This window comes from Aspergillus alliaceus, assembly GCF_009176365.1.
Source record: "Aspergillus alliaceus strain CBS 536.65 unplaced genomic scaffold BDW43scaffold_5, whole genome shotgun sequence".
Lineage (NCBI taxonomy): Eukaryota > Fungi > Ascomycota > Eurotiomycetes > Eurotiales > Aspergillaceae > Aspergillus > Aspergillus alliaceus.
Window position 1 is genome coordinate 580,249 of NW_022474688.1, and position 19,798 is coordinate 600,046.

Consider the following 19,798-nt stretch of genomic DNA (forward strand, 5'->3'; position numbering starts at 1 on the left):
ACCATAGTAAACTCGATTATGGATATCCAGTATGTACGTAGTACGTAGTGCATTTATGTTACCTTGTGTTTTTACATATTTTGTACAAGGCCTTTCACGGGATAGCGTTCATATAGCCCACAAGACAATTTGAAGGTATGTAGCAGTAATACAATTCACCTTCCAAATATAACCTTAGACCTAAATTAAGTTAAATAAATAGTAGTAGTTATTCAGATCTACAGGATAGGTCATTACAGTGGCGAATTTTCACTCATTAAAAGGGACAGATCTTCGGATCGAATCGTAGATGTGTGGAAATAGAGGCTAACACGCTGGCATTTGTCTAACTGTATATACCACACTTTCTTTTTGTGGGTCTGACGTCTAAGGATCTCATCTGGGGTATGCATGTAGATTTCGTTGTTTATTATAAAACTCGCTCATTGTGGGGATACATACATTATGTTGAATGTTGAACACTTGAACACTCACTCATCCTTGCCCGGATGAATTAGGAAAAAAAAAGAAAGAAAGAAAGAAAAGAAAATTGCAGTGCTGATTATTGTTAGACCCACTGAGTTTTAAGCATATCCACAGTTCGGAACAGAGGTGAACTCCTTGACTGTTGGCTGTTGGCTCAAGTCTGCTCACTTAACCCTTAAACCATCTTTTCTACTCCCCCCAGAACCAACCACTGACCCTGAATCAAAAACATTCCAAATTAAAATGCACATAAGGAGAATTCATCTCCTTATCGGCAACCAACTCGGGCTCCCCACTTTCCGTAGCCTCCGCAGCGTCGATCGCTTCTCCACTTACATCGTTTACGCTTCACCTCCCGTCGAACGCCTATAGTTACACCAGTTCCAAACCACAAGGAAGATCTCCCACAAATGCCGGCCCCAACGGCAATCAAAACGGATTCCCACTATGGAAACCACTATCAATAGCGCCGACCGACTAGAACGACTCCTCCAACAGGATGGATTCAAAACCTGGGGTTTCGTGATTTATCGCTGCGCATATTAAAGTGACTCCGACTGGGAAAAGTTTATAACTCGATTTCTCTACCCTGTTACTGAATTTTTGAAGTACTATAATGGTCTGGATCTCTTGGACAGCTTCGCCTCTACAGTTTTTGAAGACTAAGCTTTTGACGGTGCGATCACCGCTCTCTACAGAAGTATTTCCAAGAATGGGCTGCGACGGTGCCACAAGAGGAGCAGGGCATTGACCACTCTCACTTCCCAGATTCATGTCGGTATCGGTTCTTCATTATGGTGGACCAGGAAGCTTTAGAGTCGGTCCTGAGTGTATCTAAACCGTATTACCCTTCTACAACGGGATTCGTACGTCTAGTCAATGGGGTTTGGAAGCCGGAGGAACTGGATAAAGATGAATTGGAGGTGCGTGGATTATCTGACCCGTCTGAACTTGAAGAGTTTGAGCCTCCGGAGGAATATAGATTAGAGGATATCAGCTGGATGAAGGTACCTTTTCAAGACGCAGAGCTGCCGGCGTTTCTAAAATTCTGTGACAACCTACGGTGGTCAAGGTATTTCCGACATCCTCCACTTATTCCGGAGTGGATCTGATATGTGAAAGTGAAAGAGATGATAGTTCCGTACAATTAGGATGGATATATTTACTTCTTTATCTTTTTATAGAAGGAGATCCTTAAGGACCAGTCAAGATATTACTGACTTTGTGTGAATGCAATATCAGGCAAATTCTTAAGAGTAACTGACTCCATGCAGGGCTAGTGGCATATAATTACTTTTGTCTGACAACAAATAAGCTGTCTTTTGTGATCTTGATTGGAGGTTTCAATTCAAGATATACTTCATCATGCCTAAGGCAAATATTATGGGTCTACCATCACCCTGAACAGTGTTTGTTAAACCTACTAGGAGATAAATAACTTCCCTAAATGTTAGCCAAAGTGCAAGTAATTATATGACACAGTTATCATATAGCATTAATAGCATACTTGTTTCACTTGCATCCTCATTTAAAAGTAAGAATAATCGCCAAATGCTTGGTGACCTTACCAAATACTATGTACAAGATATAAGTCTTGTGTGAAACTGTATATTATCCAAGACTTCCACTTCAAGTTTCAATTGCTTCCCATCTACAGCAGCATACCTCTAGGATAAAAATAACGTGTTCAGGGGCAAAAGCAACCCGGAAGCAGCCGTATGATACGAGTCCCATTTTTGCTTTGGGCCTAGCAGAGTGAGGAGAAGGCTGAACCTCTATAGCTTTGCAACTATAAGTTGGAAGTGTTCTGCAGGCAAGCCTACTCTCAGCGTGGTAATAGTAGGCGATGCATTATATAGCGAAGTCTATTTAGTGTGGATGAACTGTACTAACATATACACTCCCTATGCATGTATTCCCTTCGGCTCACATCAGTTTGCGCTCAATGACCAGTGCGATAGCAGGGATCTGATCCATCAATAGGTAACCTGGCATCGATGGCCATCATGCCGGTCTTCGCCCATTCGCTATAGTATACAATTCATGGATAATGTGGCTTAAGATGTCTGATGCCTATCGAGACGAGACAGCATTACTACACACAACACATCCGTAGAGCCCGAGTCATGGCTGATCCAGCTAAATCGAAGTCCATGCGGGAGTCATCTCACTTGGGGATATGGTTTGATTACATGGAAATTAAGTGATCAAGGCACTATAAAGGTAACAACTCTCGTCTTCGCGAGCTCACCAAAGCTATCAGGAGAAGAATCACTGTGTTGTCGATGGGTCTCAGCTAAAGAGGATTGGTTGGCCATGGTTCCTGCAGCATCTGATCTTCTCCAGATAGCTTTGGTGAGCGCCCGCATAAACGAATCCGTACTAGTACTTGCAGTGATCTATCAATATCTGCACCCTCCAGTGAGTCCCCATCTATTGATACCTACTTCCAAGATGAACTCACCCTTAAATATTTAAGCTCCTTAACGAATCGGCTCAAAAAAAGCAATTAATCACCATGCGAGCGTTAGTAAAATTTGAAAACTTACGAAAGACATATCCTCGGCTTAATATACTACTTTCCTAATTTAGTTTATGTAAAAGTTGCTTAAGCAAAAACGTGCTGAAAAGTAGCAAGGCAGAAATAAATAAGCTCGGCAAAAAAATTAGAAGATTAGAAATTCAGTACCTTCGGGATTATATAGTAAGAGGTATAAGCTAGTGGATATACCATAGAGAAATGAACTTATGTTAAACCTGCGGGTAGTCGAATCCGTACTTACACAATGAAATCATGGCGAGACTTCGAGCAAATTTTGCTACTTACTTACATGGGAACACTACGGTTGACAAGCTTTCTACAAGCTCATAGAAAGTTAATATTCTCCTGATCTTCAGGTCCTGGTGAGGCTTATTGCCCTAGTGTATAGTTTAGTTGCTTTGGTGGTTACACTGCAGCGGAATTTCTAACTGGTCCGGCATATAAAAATATCTTCCTTCAATTAGTATAAGTATACTCTTATTGTATGCTAGCTAAATACAATATAGAAAGTGAAGGGGTCGGATGGTTTGTGACTCTCGGGGAGGATCCCACTGCGCTTATATATATCTCAAAGAAAGATTTACAGGAGCCTTAACTTCGTTGTTGAGAATGCGATGCAAATATCATTCGCCATCCTGTTAGCGTCTAGGAAAACGACCCAACTCTTATTACATTGGTATATTAGGGCTAAAATTCTAAGGGATGCTGGAAGTTATTGTGGCGAGTTATTTCATAGCCAAACAAAAGGCAAATAAATCCCGTATGATATCCCTTGCGTCAGCTACTGGGGGAACCCGTTGTGGGTTCTGGCTTTATTTCAACCTTGCAATTTGCAACGCATTGATATGAAGATAACTTGATACGTACATGTCTCCGTACATACATACATATATACATACATACATACATATATATATATACAGTCTTCGTTGTTTGCGTCTTGAAAGATAAGTTTTTTCTATTTCCGGGGTGGTCCTTTGCCTAGAAATCCAAACGGATCATCCTATGGCCGGTTCTCTTCCCTCTTCCTACCTCCACATCCTTCGCGACAATGGCGATCAATTGGACAGGCGCATACAACAAGGGGAGCTGAAACCCGTCTTTCTATGGCATCTAACACTTTTCACTATTCTTCCAGTATCCGCACTTCTCGTTCCACGCCGGAAAGGTACTCGATATGTCCGACCCCTCGTCCTCATCCTTATCTTCAATCTGGCCCTCGGGGCTCTACGGTATCGACGGGCGCTCCTTGGTGCAAATGGATACATAATAGGGTTGGTGGCCGCATGGTGGTTTATATGGTCTGCAACGCTCTTGGTTTTTCATGATGCTGAGCGGGAATTTCTGCGGATTGAGCGAAAGCTCCCAGCGCATGGAAGACCGACTGGTTTATCGGATGCGACGCTGAAGTCCTCAATTGAGAATAGATCTATACCCTCGAGTTGTAGATCAAACGGCGCAAAACAAAGGGAACAGCAGTACATGGAATCCCTTGTATGGCAACCGTATCCTCAGACCTTCTTGAAGAGGCTGAACTGGTCCCTGGGCCTTCTCTTCAACATGAGGGGCCCCGAATGGAATTGGCGGATATCCAGCATGGGCCCTTTGCCTCCCCATGTGGAATCTAAGCTCGAGCTAGGATCTCCATCGCGATATTCTCGAGGCGCAAAAAAGGCAGTTGCTGCATACCCAGACTCAAGAACCCGCATCCGCACTGTGGCCTTCAACTGTCTTAAGTACTACCTCCTCCTGGACGTGATAAAGGTCCTTATGATGCGCGACCTATACTTCTGGGGGATCATCTCCCCACAGCCTCCTTCTCCTTTCGCGTTTAACCAGGTCTTCTCAGCTGGAGTGGTACATCTATACCGCACCGTGATAACGGGCTTTGGTATATACGTTGCCGTAAATTTCGTGGCATCATTCAACCCACTGATTTTTCTCGGTCTATCCATTTTATTCCCCAACGCCTCCCGCACCATAACTGCAGCACCTCTCGACGCCCCTTGGCTTTATTCGGACCCGTTTGGTCCGTTTCTTGTCCCTATCCTGGACCACGGCCTTGCTGGCGCCTGGAGTGTATGGTGGCACCAGCTCTTTCGATTTGGATTCACGTCCACTGGCCACTGGATTTTATCGCTGCTTCCCCGTTCCTTAGCGACGAACCAGCGCCTCAGACGTCTCATAATGACTTTCGTCGCATTCGCGCTTAGCGGCTTAATCCACGCCTGCGGAAGTTATACCCAGTGGTCCCACACAAATCCTATTTCGGGGACCTTCTTATTCTTCATTCTTCAATTTGTCGGTATCACAATCCAAGAATTCGTCTCCCATGTAGTAGACCCATTCTTGTTATATAAATTCACAGGCAAGAAAGGAACGACCCAATTTCCAATTTGGCTGAAACGATCTGCGAATGCAAGTTTCGTGTTTGGGTGGCTGTGGTTGACCGCGGGATTTATCATGGATGATTTCGCCAAGGGTGGTTTGTGGCTGACGGAACCTTTGCCGGTGAGTCCCCTGCGTGGTTTGGGACTCGGATATGGGGTTGAAGGGGAGGGATGGTGGTGTTGGCGAGGAACATGGTTTCAGTATTGGGATGGGGGTAGTTATTGGGAGAGGGGGGTAAGAGTCATGTGAGTGGTAGATACCCTGGTTTATATATTTCTTTTCGGGTATATGGTATACTTGCATTGGGCATGAGGCTACCTTTGAATGGTATGCCGTGTCTTGGTGCATCGAAAACTTATATATACTATATGGACTTAAGGTCCAATAAAGCATACGAAGAAGCTAGATTTATATATGTATGCGAATAAAGTCTAGATTTCTCACCCGCTATGGACATACTATACAAATTAGTCCTCCATGGTCTCATCCTCATCCTCATCTTCCGTATCCGGATCAACGTTCAAGGCTGGTAAATCATCATCGCTGTCATCCTCCCCAATATCTGCCGAGGTGGTCTGTGCAACGGCTGAGCCGGAGAGTGGACCGCCAATAGTCGTTGTAGATGGTGTATTCACACTGGCAACCCGAGGTGGTGGAGCCGAAGTGGCAGTAGTTGAAGACGAAGGAACAGAGACAGCAGCGGTGCCTGTGAATGTTGCAGGGGATGCTCTGCTTAATGATGGCTGACTGGAAACTGCAGTGAGATCGTTTTCGAAGCGGGGCCTTTTGCTCTGGACATTAGGTTCTGCCTTCTCTGCTGAACTAGGGACTGGAGGCCGTGGTCTGCTGTCCTCCACGAGGCTGCGTTTGTTTATAGCTGCAGCAGACTTGTGGGAGACATCCATATCCATCAAATCGTTGTGTAGATTAGGGGTTGAGGATGGCTGCAGAAATCCAGTGGTCGCTGGGACTGTCCGAGAAACAGGTGCGGACACATATTCATCCTCTTCTTCATCCTCTTCTTCCACATCAACATATCCGCCAATACCTGGAGTAGTCGCCAAAACAGGCATCCTAGGCCTGATAAGACCCTCCACTTCCATATCCGTAGGGAAGCTCCGAGCCAAGAACGGTATAATACTCGCGCTTACTCCACGACCCTTCACAGCAGGGACAGGATTGAGCACACTGGCAAGCATAGTGTGCTTATCAGATGTTAAAATGATTGTCCGATCGATCTCAGCTCGGAGCGACGGGGATAGGTATTCAGTTGGGGCATGCATGAGCACTGCAGCGAGCAGCTCCGAAGCAGCTCTCTTAAGAGCTGAGGAACAGGACGCAGTAGACTGACGGCTTTGCTTTAATCCTGGGTTGAGGAAGGAGTCTGCATTTGCGGTAGCCTGGTTCGATTTGGTTTTGCCCTTGGGGTCAGACGCTGCCTTCGCTGAGGCGCCCTGGTCATGTGCAGGAGGCAAAAGATCATGGCACGAAGCTCGTATTGGATCGGTAAGAGAAGAAAGGCTTGGCTTTGTCAACGAAGGACCCATCCGGGTGAGCAGAGTATTAACCAGATCATATGTAGAAACGCGAATTTCTCGGCTGAACTTTTCCGCACGGTAGACCCAAAGGGTCTGCTCTAGGATAGTCTGGGTAACAGAGACAGCGCCTGTTTCGAATGTCTTCACGAGGTTGAAGAGGAGCTCCATGCAGCCAACGTGAATACGAGGGAGCTCAGCGAAAAGATGATCCCTCTCTATACGGCTAATCTGCGGATTGGGTTGAATGCTTCGTCCATCAGAGGGAACAACCACAGCAGTCAGCCGCGATGTCAGGTCCAGTATAGAGCCTACCGGAATGGTGACCATGGAGGCTGTTGCGGTCGTAAGGCAAGTAGAAAGCATTTGCAAGAGCACGACAAGCCTGCTCACTCCGGCGTCAAGGCCCTGCCAGCTGGAGAGCCCCAGAGTGTCTGGACCATTATCGCCAACTTCTCTGCTGTAATCTTGTGGTCGTGAAGCATGTCGGAGAGCTGGATCCACGGATTCCCACTGTTCTACAACTGCTCGGAGTACGTAATCTGCAGTGCCATGGATAGAAGCAATTGTCATCTGGCAAGCATTCTTCCATTCCTCCCCAGATGTATTCTTTGGAGCGCAATGATGCAAAGAGATAAATAGTCGCTCAGCGGAGGCTAGCACTGTTTGAGGGAATACAGGCGACGTCGAGCTAATAATTGCCTGGAGAATACTATGCATCTGCGACGAAAACGGACGGAAGATTGTTGGATGGCGTGCGATTAACTCTCCGAGTGCATTGAGGACGGTTTCCAAAAAGGGAGTGTGAGGCTTCAACTTCCTGATAGACTCCGATGGAGGTTTAACCGAGATAAGATTTAAAGCCGAAGTGATGAAGCTTGGTAGAGATGGTGTTGTTATCTCGCGCACGAGGGTGGGATACTGATAGGTAAGGTGGAATATGCGTGTCAAAGTGATAACAGCCATTTTCTTCGTGGAATTCGGATCGGGTTTCTGTTCGGAGGTATTATCAGCATTTTGCTCTAAATGTGCTTCATGAACCAACCACTGACAGCAAGAATCGCAATCAGACCGCGAACAAGCGGTTCGCATCCCCGTAGGATCTCCCATTGACCGGCTTCGACAACAGCTTTCACAAGCACAACGGCAGTCCATCGGCCTTCTGGAGACTTATCCTGTAGTAGACTTGCCAAGCGAGTCATAAGCTTATGGACTTGAACGGCATTGTCCGACTCGGATTTGGATTTCTGATTCTGCGGCATAGAAAGAAGCTCCCCGCAATTGCTCAATGAAGTCGCAAGGCATGATGCGATAGGCGGTAGTTGTTTGACGGGGATATTGGTTAACCGGTGATTGACCGCATGTAAGGACATGGACATGGAAGCCATCTTGGCAAAGTGTGTCTGTGTCCTTCACTAGATGATTGATTTGACATTGGTATGGGTAATTTGGAGATTTACTTTTTTTTTTCCCGGACGGAAAAAGCTTTGACCACATGAAGCCTCGGAGTTACCGTACCTTTCATAACGGTAAGGTAAACCAGTAATACACCCCAAGCGGGTCTCTATCGATGGTTCCTTCTCCCCTGGACCATGATGATCATCACTCAAATCCTCGGGAATTGTACCTTTTGAGGAGTACTAGTTCATACCTACCTGTACCTACCAGATCTTGTGCCGGAGCCTCGGGGTGGGCATTAGTTATGGGTACTGTTTCGATTGCCCTCCCCTAGATTGTACTATTCACCTCCTTCTCACATTCCACCCTCAACCATGACTGTGAGTACTTATCCCTTAAACTTATGCCCCTTTGGGCTACGTGGTATCCCCTTTAACTCCACAGAAGAAGAAATTCAATACCTTCAATTCTATTGACACATGCTTCGGTTAGGCTCGAGATTCTGACAAGGGCCGTCGCTATATTGCTGCCTTGGACAGCGCACGCTGTCAGAACAAGTGGGATGAGATCCCCGAACTTATTCGCAAGGTCACCAAGCATGCACCGCAAAAGACGTGTAACTCTCCCTCTCTAACAGGTGCTAGTGACACCTGTGCAAAGAAGCTGACCGAGGCACTACAGGCCTATTAGAAGTAGCATCTGCGGAATACCAGGTTGCCTTACACTCCCCTCAACGTCCATCGTCCTCTCGACCCTCCTCTTCCTCGTCTTCGGCATTACCAGAACTCATTTCCCACCTTTTGTCTACCGTTGAGAAAGCCGATGGACCACCACAAGACATCTTCCAAGCGCAGGTGTGCCTTGGATGGGTACATTGGACGCTCAACGAACCGGGGTTGGCCGCGGTTCGTCTACCGAACGACTTTGATGAGACACTCCGCAGAATTCTAGGCTCTGGAGAGGAGCTTTCGCCATGGACAAAAGTGTGCTTTGCTAAGGCATGCTATCTCAAAGGTATATACCCTCATCGCTGAGTGAATTTCCATTTTTTCTAACGCAGGGATAGGCGCCGCGCACCACAGAGTCTCCGGGTCCGCCGATGCATTGGACACACTTCATTCGCTTACTTCATGGTTGAGTAGCCACAATGAGCTTTCTTCGGATAGCTCCCAATTCTTACATTGGTCTGAGCAACTCGCATCTGAGAGCGCATTGGTCGCTAGCACGGAAGCTCTTAAGAACATTCCCATAGTCGACGAGGCCCTCATGAAAACCGCCCTAAAGCTCCTTAGGGCGTGGTCCGCCCACCCCAACATTAAACAAGGGACATTGACTCATATTGATGGCTTTGAGGAATGTACACCAAAATATTTGACGTGGAAGTCATATCATGATCTCTTGTCAGCCATCCTACAATACGATCTGGCTTATATACCACCAGCAAGCGGGCCTGAACGTCCACAGCTTGCCACTGAGCTACGGCGTGTGGAAGCGGTTTACGAGAGCAACCTTCTCCGCGAAACGAAGTTCCCCACGGCAGATACCGAAAACTCACAAATGGAGGCATGGGTTGAACAAGTAATCAAAAACTGGGAGTTACTCTGCGGGCCTCAATGGACCGACGAAGATCTTGGAGAAGGCGGTCAGAATGCAGTTGGCAGGAACGTCCTTGATGTAAGTGGTTAAGCGAAGCCCAGTGGTCGATTCTTCTAACATGGTTTTGTCCTTAGGTGCTCTACCGCGCCGCTACCAAAACATACCATTCTCACTTGATACTTCGGCGCCTATTTCATGTTCATTCATCACTAGCAGATTTTGATCTCGCGCTGAAGGCCCTTGATTCATATATCGAGATTGTCGTAAGTGCAAAAGAAAGGGCAGAGAAGTCGGCCCAGTATGGAAAACTGGAGAATGATGGCACTTTATTACGAACTCTTTCCGAAGGAGTCACGATGCTGTGTTGTTTCGGCTCAGCGAAAGAAGTCGAGAAAGCTCGAGACTTGACTATACTCATGAGGAAGATCATTAACAAACATGTCCAAGAAGTCGACGATGATGAGGAACAAGGAAAAGTTCTGATCTTACCAGAGACAAGCTCAACTAGCTCTCAGGCTGTCTCTCCTTCTGATATTGCCGCAGCTTATAGAGGGATTGGTATAAGCCTTGCGTCCTGGGCCAACTGGACCCCTGTGAATGAAGAACGTGATGATATCCGGGCTGAAGCCATCGATAATCTGGAAAAGAGCACTGCTCCCGAACTAGAAGACGAAACCAATTACTCATCTCTATATACGCTTGCTCTTCTTTTGGCAGAAGATCGAGATCTAGATGGCGCTATTGACTGTGTCAAGACAGCGCTGACGGCGAAGACGCACCCGGGATCTGTTCAGGGATATTTCACACGGGAGCGAGACCTCGTTCCACTATGGCATCTGCTTGCCCTTCTGTTAAGTGCAAAACATGATTTTGATATTGCCGAACGCTCTTGCGAGGCCGCATTTGAGCAGTTCCCTGCCGCGGTTACATCTCTTGCCCACCACGAGAGAAGGCCACAAAAGCAGCCACAGTCTCCCCAAGACCAGACTAACGGCGCTGGGCTACAGCGTACATTAATCAAGGAGCTACGCGCCCGTGAGAAGGAACGTATAATCGAGACGCGGATGACTCAGCTGGCGTTTGTTGAGCTTCTAGAAGGCCCGGAGGCTGCTGTTAACCATAGCGAGCAACTCCTTGGACTATTTGCAACCCTATTTGGCGACCTGGACCTTGGAGCCGATGATAAGAAGAACTCCCAGTCAGACAGCCTCAGGCCCCCATCGAGCTCCGCTCATACGGTGAAAAGCCTCCGCGGCAGTATTTTTGGACGGCATAAAGGGCCTCGTGCACCAGACCGACGGGTACAATCCGGATCAGACTTCAAGGCGGATGGAAACAGTCCATCGGCCATTCTGAATGACACCGACCAGGCGCCAGTGATTCAGGTCACGGGTGAGGATAAACACATTGGACAGGAGACCCCTCAATCCATTAAAAGGTCCGACTCGCGGAAATTGCGGAAACGCAGTAGTACCCTTAAAAAGACGGACAATGCGCCAGTTCAAAATCATGGTCAATTGAATGGTGATGGACTAGCGGATGGCGGATCAAGCGTTGAGCAACCCAATGGGAGGGAAACCACGTCCCCAGACATGGCTAGGGTTGTAGCGTCTTCTGCCAACAATGAGCAAAGTGGGAAACAGCCCTTGCGACCTATAGCTCATAATATGAGCCATACGCGACAGCCACCTCCCATGGGTCATGCAAAGCAGCCGCCTGAGCAGGATGTTCGTTTGCCGATATCATACGGATTTGACTCTCCGACCAGAGCGGCGACCAAGTTCCCACTCGCCCAGGCCCAGAAGCATGCCCTCTGTATTCTCGTTAAGATCTGGCTTCTCGTTGCTGGCCTGTATCGACGGGCAGCGTTATTTGATGACGCGCTTGAAGCGTGTGATGAAGCTGCAAAGCATGTTTCGCGAGTCCAGGCCCTTTGCGCCGCGCAAGACTCTTCTGCTAGGTCATTTAGAGAGCGCGGATGGGGTGCCCCGAGAAGTGTTGACGAACTTTGGGCTGATCTCTTGGCTGAGCAGGCGTTCTTGTTAAATGCCCAGTCACGTCCTCATAAAGCGATGGATCATTTCGAACAAGCACTGAGGCGTGACCCTGACCACCCCAAAGCCACAATTGGCTTGGCAAACCTCCTCCTTGATATCTGGGATCAAAAGATGCCACTGGAGCCGCCCGAGCCCGAAATCCAAATTGATATGTCAATGCTGACGCTAGCGTCGCCAGAAAAGCAAAACCCAGCCGGAAAGAAGAATGATGAAAAGCATGGAAATAGGCAGTCAATCACTGAAACATCGAACTCCGAACATAACCATGTGCCTCATGCCATTCAGAACGAGGAACCTAAACTCCTCAATCGCATCGCCGCTCGTGACCGGGCCTACGGTCTGCTTTCAGCCTTGACGAAACGCGGTAGCTCCTGGGACAACTCCGAAGCCTGGTATACACTCTCTAGAGCGTATGAAGCTGAGGGGCACATTGAGAAATTGAAAGAGGTTTTGTGGTGGTGTGTTGAGCTCGAAGACCGACGGCCGATCCGTCACTGGTCTAACATAGGTTCTGGTGTATATGTCCTTTAAATAGCCAGGAATTGCCTCATGTACTTAATTTTGTTGGAGGAGCACTAAAGATACCATCCTGTTATAGAATTGTGGATAGATACTACTTTAAACACACAGCGGGTAAAATCCAAGGCAGTTCAGGTGGAACAACTTTGATGAAAACAGGAAAACTTTATTTACACATCGCCCAACAATGGTCTTACACAGTTGGGGTCAATCCGAGCTAAGTTAAAACTAGATTACTCCTCACTTAATTACGGGGAGCCGCCACAGGGTCCCAAGCGGAATACTTCGGCTTGACGCTAAGAGGCGTTAGCGATTGGCTGTTTTCGTCTCAACAAAGGTGTAAAGAAGAAAGGCAACGTACGTGGAGTAGGTCTTGAAAGCAGCACGGGAGAGAGTCAGAGTAGGTCTATGCTCAGGCAGCTCCCAAGTGCGCACACCAGTCTGCATGATCCTATCTACGGTGGGAGGCTGGTCTACCATGTAGGAGATCCAGGCGTGCCTGTTTCGAGAAGATTAGAAACAACTCTAGATTAGAAACAACTATAAGTGTAGCAGAATGAAATCCTTACCAGCCGGGCTCAATTTGTGAGGGGTCGTATTCTTTCTCCTTGTAGTCGACCCATCGTGTACGAACTACATCCCTGTTAATACCGGCCCAATAACGCGCCTAATGTCATCACTCACGAGGGAGCTCCTCCTCAAGATTCTCGAAGAACTTGTTGCCGTAGCGGTCGGTGCCAATCAAAGTCCCGGCTTTGGTATCACCTGAAGTCGCGATTGCGTCAGTAAACAGTAGAAACGGTCAAATGCGGGCAAACCATACCGATATACTATGCGCACGAACGTTTGCTGTGTAAGCATTCATCCAAACATAACCGACTGTCTCCTTATTTCCACCGCATTGCCTTGGGAGTTGCATACCTGCATCTGGTGACCATAATCCTGTGGAGAAATGAAAATTAGTTGATGATTCCCCGCGGAAACAATCCCACAATTAGTTACGAACCTTGATCCCGATCCTCCTCAAGTTCCGCAGCGTCCGAAGAATAGTCGACATCTTGGGCGAAGTGCAACAGTGAGCTCGTCGTCCTCCGTCTGCAATGCTAATTGGAAGTGAAGTGGTTGGTCGTTCCGTTTGATCGACCGGAGTCCAGGACCCGCTCGATACGGTCTAGCGCGGTATGGGGTTTGCAATGTTTGCACTAAACGCACGTGATAAACGTCCGCGGACAGTTAAGTTGACTTTCAGCTTCAATTGAGGCCCAGCCTGCGAATCGCTAATCTTTTCCTTCTTTTATCGCAGGTGGCCACGGTAGGGGTAAAAAGATGTTTGGCCGTGTTGGAGGTCAGACTTTCCGGTGTGTCGTGCGCAGCCCGATCGCGCGGAGGAGACTCTGTGAGCGTAAATTCTCGGCATATACAACCAGTGCCAACCCCAGTGCGAATGCACCTTCTACAGCATCACCGTTAGGGAGCATCACTTCGGAGCTTGATCGGATTGCTCCATGCTTTGAGGTCCCGGCATCACGCATCACAATATTGGACTCACCCGCTACCTTCTATAGCACGCTCAAGGTAAGCCCATCTGGTTTTGATATAACCGACAGAGGTAGCCCGACTAATATCTAGTGAATTGTAGAATAAGATCCGAAAGGCCCGGAAGCGTGTTTATCTCTCTACTCTGTATATAGGAAAATCAGAGCATGAGCTCATCGAGACCTTGAACCAGGCTCTACATGATAATCCCGATCTCAAAGTGTCTATCCTGACGGACGCCTTACGAGGAACTCGTGAAACGCCAAATCCCTCCTGCGCTTCGCTTTTGGCTTCGCTGGTCGCTGAGCATGGCTCGGAAAGGGTGGAAATTCGCATGTTTCATACTCCAAACCTGACGGGATTGAAGAAGAGATGGGTCCCTAGGAGAATCAACGAGGGCTGGGGCCTTCAACACATGAAGTTATATGGCATTGACGACGAGATTATCCTCTCTGGGTATGGTGTCCATAGTGTAATTCAGCCAAAGGCATTGGCGGCTAACGATCTCAATTCAGAGCGAACCTCTCGAACGACTACTTTACGAACCGTGTAGATCGATATCATGTCTTCAACTCCAGAGAATTAGCCGATTATTTTGCCCGCATCCACCACGCTGTGTGCAGTCTGAGCTACCTAGTTCTACCAGACCCTCATAATACAGCTGGGTATCTTTTAGACTGGCCAACAGCCAACGGTGCAGTATCTCCATTAGAGGATCCCGAGAGCTTCGTCTCCTACGCCTCGACAGTCCTGACCCCTCTTATTCGACCGACCGACACAAAATCTGCACTTGAACCGAAATCCTCCGACCAAACATATGTGTACCCCGTTGCACAGTTTACGCCGCTTCTAAAGCCCGATACCTCTACGGAGTTCCCTGCGGTTACCACCATCCTCCGTATGCTTTCAAGCACCTCCACGTTTTCAGGTGCCCGCTGGTTGTTCACCGCCGGCTATTTCAACATCCATCCTGTTCTCTCTTCACTGTTGATCGCAAGCACGTCAACCTCACACACCGAATCCACCACCCGTGGCACCGTGCTCACAGCTTCCCCCTGGGCCAATGGTTTCTACGGCTCTCCCGGTATTTCCGGCATGCTCCCTGCAGCATACACCCATCTCTCAGCCCGGTTCCTCGATCGCGTAGCCGAAGCGCAAAGGACAAATTCCATTCAGCTGAAAGAATGGCGACGCGGCACGGTCGGAGAACCAGGCGGTTGGACCTACCATGCAAAAGGTCTATGGATCACACTACCCAAAGAAGAACATCCCAGTCTTACCTTCGTTGGGAGTAGTAACTACACCAAGCGCAGCTACAGCCTTGATCTTGAGGTTGGTGCGCTGGTCGTCACTGGCGATCAGGAGTTGAAGCGGAGGCTTGGCGCAGAGACCGAATGGTTACAGAAGGAGTCTCAGGCTATCTCAAGGGATGATTTGAGAAGGACCGAACGCCGAGTTAGCTGGAATGTGCGTCTGGCTATGTGGATCGTCGAGAAAGTTGGTGGTGCCTTATAGACTGATTGGGACAACTTGCTGTGGGAGGTTGGAGGGGGGGGGGGCGCAAACAATCTATGATTGCGATAGAGTTTTGTATACCTATGTACTTATATGTATCATGTACAATATCTTATAGATCAGAATAAGGGATATATCTTGGGATAATCACATAGATATGGTAGCCTATGAGAGGCCTTTCACTTCATGCATTTGATAACATCTTGCGACGTTCTGAAGGGTATATGCAACAAGATAACGTTCACCACGAATCGTATAAGTCAAGCAGCCCATCCACCATCGTGATCTTCTTGCTTTTCTCAGTAGGATGAACCATCCCAGTTATTGAATCTCGAGTGAGTAGATCCTCGTGATCTGACATCGAGGGACAATTAAGAGCATAGGCGATCGGTGTATACATAGACCTGTAGATAAAGAGGAAAGCGAAGGGGGGGCAAAACGTGTAGACGATTAGACACATAAGGACTCCTTCGGTGCTGCTCTCCGCGGCGAAGCAGCGGTACAATGAGATGATAACCATGACAAAGGTGGAACAAAGTCAGGTAGTGCAAGTTATGTTCTTTTAATCTCTTTATCTTCAACGCAAGAAGATATAGAAAGGGGAAAAAGATGCCAAGGTCAGCCTCACACCCCGTTAGGCTATGGAACATATACTCCAATATCATCTATGCTCTCCTCATCCTCTGTACCTACTATATCTTTGTTACCGGTTTGGTGGAACAGAGAATGTCAATAGGGTAATTTATGGCTACGCAGCCCTCAAGTTGTGCAAATACTCCTGCCATTCAATGTATAGTAGTCGCACGTACAAAGTATCTTTCTAAGGTGCACAGGCCTTGCCAGCAGGTGTTTGCGAGTACGTTCCAGAAAAGTGCTTTGGGGAATAGTAGGAATACACAGGCATTGAACAATCTCACAACCCGACAACTTATCCCATATTAAATATGTATCTCATATGAAAACAACAATATAGTCAGCTCTATACTTACATAGAACGGAATGATTGCGCTGTCGTTCTAAAAGGACAGAGCTTTTGGATTACTTCCCCAGAAATCAGATGCCGCCTAGAGTAGATCACAACCCACGACGGCCAAGTTTCTTATTAGGTTAAATATGAAAGATGCCGCTTGTAAACCCAACAATAATTTGCTTCCACACGAGAAGGATCATAACCTTTATATCTCACAAGCGGAGTCTCGGTCCACGTTGTCACCGGCAGCTTGGGTTCGAGCTCCGCGCAGGTGGCACGAAAAGATAACATCCAGCAGCTGGTTTGGTTTTAGAGGTTTTGACACATACTCATCCATTCCTGCTTCAAGGGGATCATCCACTGCCATGGCATCGGCTGACACCCCGATTATCGGGGTGTGCTTTGAGTTGTGGACTCTCTCGTATGCTCGAATCTTTGAGGCTGCTGCACGGCCGTCCATAACTGGCATCTGGATATCCATCACGATCACATCAAACCGTCGCCTTTGATATTCCTGAAATGCTTCAAGGCCATTGGTAACAACTGTAATATCACTAGTGCACTTCTCGAGTGCTTTGACAGCCACTTGCTGACAGATGTCATTGTCTTCTGCTATGAGAATTGACAAAGGCGTGGTTTGTTTGGCATTGGAAGGTCTGGGGCAATCCTGCAGTGCGCTGAATAGGGAACATTGAACATCTAAAGCTGAACAGGGAGACGTGATGTAGGACACAATACCCAAATCAAAGACTGATCGTATAGAGATCTTGAAGGAGTCTGACGGTATGGGGTTGAACAGGATAAGGGGCGTCGAGCCGAAATCGTCACAAGCACGTACTGCATATGCTGTTTCAGAAGTTTCCACGATAAGGACATCTGGGAGGTAATTCTGGTTCTTCATATCATGTTCATCAAATACATGTAAATGGATACCCAGTTCGGTTAAGATCTGACATAGAGTGTTGTTCTCCGGACGGCTCGCTGCAATATAATAAACGGTAAGATCTTCACTAGGACGCATCCATTTAGACTCAGAAGTAGGCAGGCCGTCTAGCTTCAACGGCCAGGTGAAGGAAAATATGCTGCCCATTCCTACAGCCGACTTAACCCAAATATGACCTCCCATCAAATTAACGAGGCGCTTGCATATAGCTAGGCCAAGACCTGTGCCGCCAAATTGGTTGACCACAGAATTATCTCCCTGTTGAAATTCTCCGAAGATGAGGTCCAGCTGATTTTCTTTAATCCCAATTCCAGTATCTGCAATGGAGAATTCCACAATGCATTCGTTTTGAGCGCATGTCTGTTGGAGGATGGCCCTGATGGATAGTTCGATCTCCCCGTGCTTGGTAAACTTCACAGCATTTCCAACCAGGTTAAAGAGAACCTGACAAAGGCGGCTTGGGTCCCCAATAGCATGCTGGGGTACATAGCTGCCGACCTTATATGTGATATCAGTCTTTTTCTTGCTCGCCTCCGCTGCAAATGGCTTTAGCGTGTTTAAGACAGTTAAGCCCAAATCGAAAGGGACGTTCTCAACCGCCATACGACTCGCCTCTATTCTTGAGAGGTCAAGGATATTGTTAATAGTTGTCAACAGGTTTTTTCCCAAACTATAAACCATATTCAGGGGCTCGCGAGCAGTAAATGGAAGGCCCTCTGCTTCAAGTCCTATATGAGCCATACCAATGATACCATGAATGGGTGTGCGAATCTCATGACTCATAGTAGCAAGAAGCTCCGACCTGCTATGATAAGCCGACTCGGCAGCTTTTCTAGCAGACGTACATAGTCCAAAAATTTGCTGCAGCAATGGTACTATAAAGTCGATACTTTCTTTAAGCCTGGTAAGCTCGTCAGATGCGCGTATGGCGATAGGCTTGTAGAACCCATCCGATGATGCAGTCCCCTTGGACTCCGAGACAAGATGGACTTTAGTTCTTGGGTTTATCACGGGCCCTTTGATATGTTCTATATTTTCTTGTTGGATGTGTGTGTCTTTCGCCATTGTTTGGTTGTGAAATGGTGCAAAGACGTCCAAATTCTGCGTCACTTCATCGAGTTCACTATCCAAAATGTATGAAGCCTCGATTGTATCGTCATTCCCATTCGACAAATGATAGAGCTCTTCATATGACCTGGCCTGAATACATTCATCTGGAACACCTGCAGTGCTTGTCTGACTGCCATGTTGTACATGAGCTGGCACCTTCCTAGATTGCACCAGCGGCTGAGCCTGACTGTTAGCCCATCTACTTGACCCCCTCGCCCTTTTCTATGGATACTGATCTATAACTCCTAGATCTGTAGTCGTGGTGAGCGATTAAGGGTTGAACACTCACATCCGAGAATTTGTTTCTAGAAATCGCCGTTATGGATTTCCTCGCCTCATATAAACCTTCGGCGACTAGATTGTCGGCTTCCCGGTACCTCTCCAAGTCGCATCGTAGGAAACAGAAGTCCTTTTTAATTTGCGTTAGAGTATTTTCGGTCTTTACAGATTGAGTCAGTGCGACGAGAATCGTAGAAAGGACTTCTCGGGAGACATGAATATCGTCCCCCTCCTGTTCAAGAGCGTCATTGAGATGCGACACAGCGGCATCGAGGACGAGCTTGCCGGACATAATAGATACAATAATCACCCCTGTATGCCTCTACACGATCTTCGTCCTAAAATTGGTACGGGGCAAGCGGCCAGCCCTAGTATGCTGTGCCTAGCACCAACGTAGGTGCTTGCCGCTACTCGCTAACTTTGTTACGAGAGTATGATTAGCCAATATCGGTGAATGGGATCAATGAAAATATGTAGTTTCTAGGTACCTTACCACTGACTGGATAAGTGAGCGTTTATTTGGTGTTTTGGATTATCGGGCTTGGGGGGAAGCAACGAAGCAACCTATCCGATGCGAAACATCCCGGCTCCGAAGATGGTAAACCTACACGTCAAAGTAAATAGCACTGTGCTATACCCTACTCTGAAGACTAATCAGGATAGCCGAAGTGACGGATCTATTGTTTTAAATTTGTTTTCTTTTCACGCAACAATTCAGTTAAAGACATAGGGGGGTTTAGCCTCGAATGACACTTTAAGACAGACCTAAAATATCTAGTATCAAATGCAAAACTAAGTTTAATATTGAGACAGCATAGTTTGTGTTCTATGACATCACACTCGAATTCTAGGTTCTTTTAAGGCCTTAGGGATTAGCTCTCGTTGGATTTATCATCAGGTGCCCACTTGCTCCAAAGTACCGCCCAAGGTAAGCGGGGCTTA

The 19,798-nt window shown here is 47.4% G+C and overlaps 7 protein-coding genes across 7 annotated transcripts; 4 read left to right on the plus strand and 3 right to left on the minus strand.

The window, feature by feature from the left end:
- Positions 1–912: 912 nt before the first annotated feature.
- Positions 913–1,577, plus strand: BDW43DRAFT_321961 (uncharacterized protein; the record flags this gene model as incomplete). The annotated part of the gene is made up of 3 exons (XM_032049453.1): positions 913–987; positions 1,033–1,116; positions 1,164–1,577. The coding sequence occupies 3 exons, from the start codon at positions 913–915 to the stop codon at positions 1,575–1,577; spliced, it is 573 nt and encodes a 190-aa protein (XP_031904489.1).
- A 2,435-nt stretch (positions 1,578–4,012) lies between these two features.
- Positions 4,013–5,647, plus strand: BDW43DRAFT_307170 (wax synthase family protein; the record flags this gene model as incomplete). Its single annotated transcript, XM_032046192.1, has 1 exon — positions 4,013–5,647. The coding sequence occupies one exon, from the start codon at positions 4,013–4,015 to the stop codon at positions 5,645–5,647; it is 1,635 nt and encodes a 544-aa protein (XP_031904490.1).
- A 168-nt stretch (positions 5,648–5,815) lies between these two features.
- BDW43DRAFT_263872 (RIX1/PELP1 family protein) lies at positions 5,816–8,366 on the minus strand. Its single transcript, XM_032040607.1, has 2 exons — positions 7,986–8,366; positions 5,816–7,926 (listed from the first exon to the last, which is right to left on the minus strand). The coding sequence occupies exons 1-2, from the start codon at positions 8,319–8,321 to the stop codon at positions 5,866–5,868; spliced, it is 2,397 nt and encodes a 798-aa protein (XP_031904491.1). The 5' UTR covers positions 8,322–8,366; the 3' UTR covers positions 5,816–5,865.
- Positions 8,367–8,505: 139 nt separating this feature from the next.
- Positions 8,506–12,631, plus strand: BDW43DRAFT_181266 (putative filamentation protein (Rhf1)). Its single transcript, XM_032038878.1, has 5 exons — positions 8,506–8,711; positions 8,824–8,947; positions 9,013–9,345; positions 9,398–10,005; positions 10,062–12,631. Exons 1-5 carry the CDS (start codon positions 8,706–8,708, stop codon positions 12,513–12,515), a joined length of 3,525 nt encoding a protein of 1,174 aa, XP_031904492.1. The 5' UTR covers positions 8,506–8,705; the 3' UTR covers positions 12,516–12,631.
- BDW43DRAFT_181250 (complex I NDUFA12 subunit family protein) lies at positions 12,632–13,607 on the minus strand. The gene is made up of 6 exons (XM_032038877.1): positions 13,425–13,607; positions 13,327–13,333; positions 13,188–13,268; positions 13,073–13,136; positions 12,865–13,002; positions 12,632–12,799 (listed from the first exon to the last, which is right to left on the minus strand). The coding sequence occupies exons 1-6, from the start codon at positions 13,428–13,430 to the stop codon at positions 12,748–12,750; spliced, it is 348 nt and encodes a 115-aa protein (XP_031904493.1). The 5' UTR covers positions 13,431–13,607; the 3' UTR covers positions 12,632–12,747.
- A 156-nt stretch (positions 13,608–13,763) lies between these two features.
- Positions 13,764–15,629, plus strand: BDW43DRAFT_263876 (CDP-diacylglycerol--glycerol-3-phosphate 3-phosphatidyltransferase). The gene is made up of 3 exons (XM_032040608.1): positions 13,764–14,078; positions 14,143–14,495; positions 14,555–15,629. Exons 1-3 carry the CDS (start codon positions 13,830–13,832, stop codon positions 15,552–15,554), a joined length of 1,602 nt encoding a protein of 533 aa, XP_031904494.1. The 5' UTR covers positions 13,764–13,829; the 3' UTR covers positions 15,555–15,629.
- Positions 15,630–16,729: 1,100 nt separating this feature from the next.
- On the minus strand, positions 16,730–19,148 carry BDW43DRAFT_307175 (uncharacterized protein; the record flags this gene model as incomplete). Its single annotated transcript, XM_032046193.1, has 2 exons — positions 16,730–18,754; positions 18,867–19,148. The coding sequence occupies 2 exons, from the start codon at positions 19,146–19,148 to the stop codon at positions 16,730–16,732; spliced, it is 2,307 nt and encodes a 768-aa protein (XP_031904495.1).
- Between the last annotated feature and the right edge of the window lie 650 nt (positions 19,149–19,798).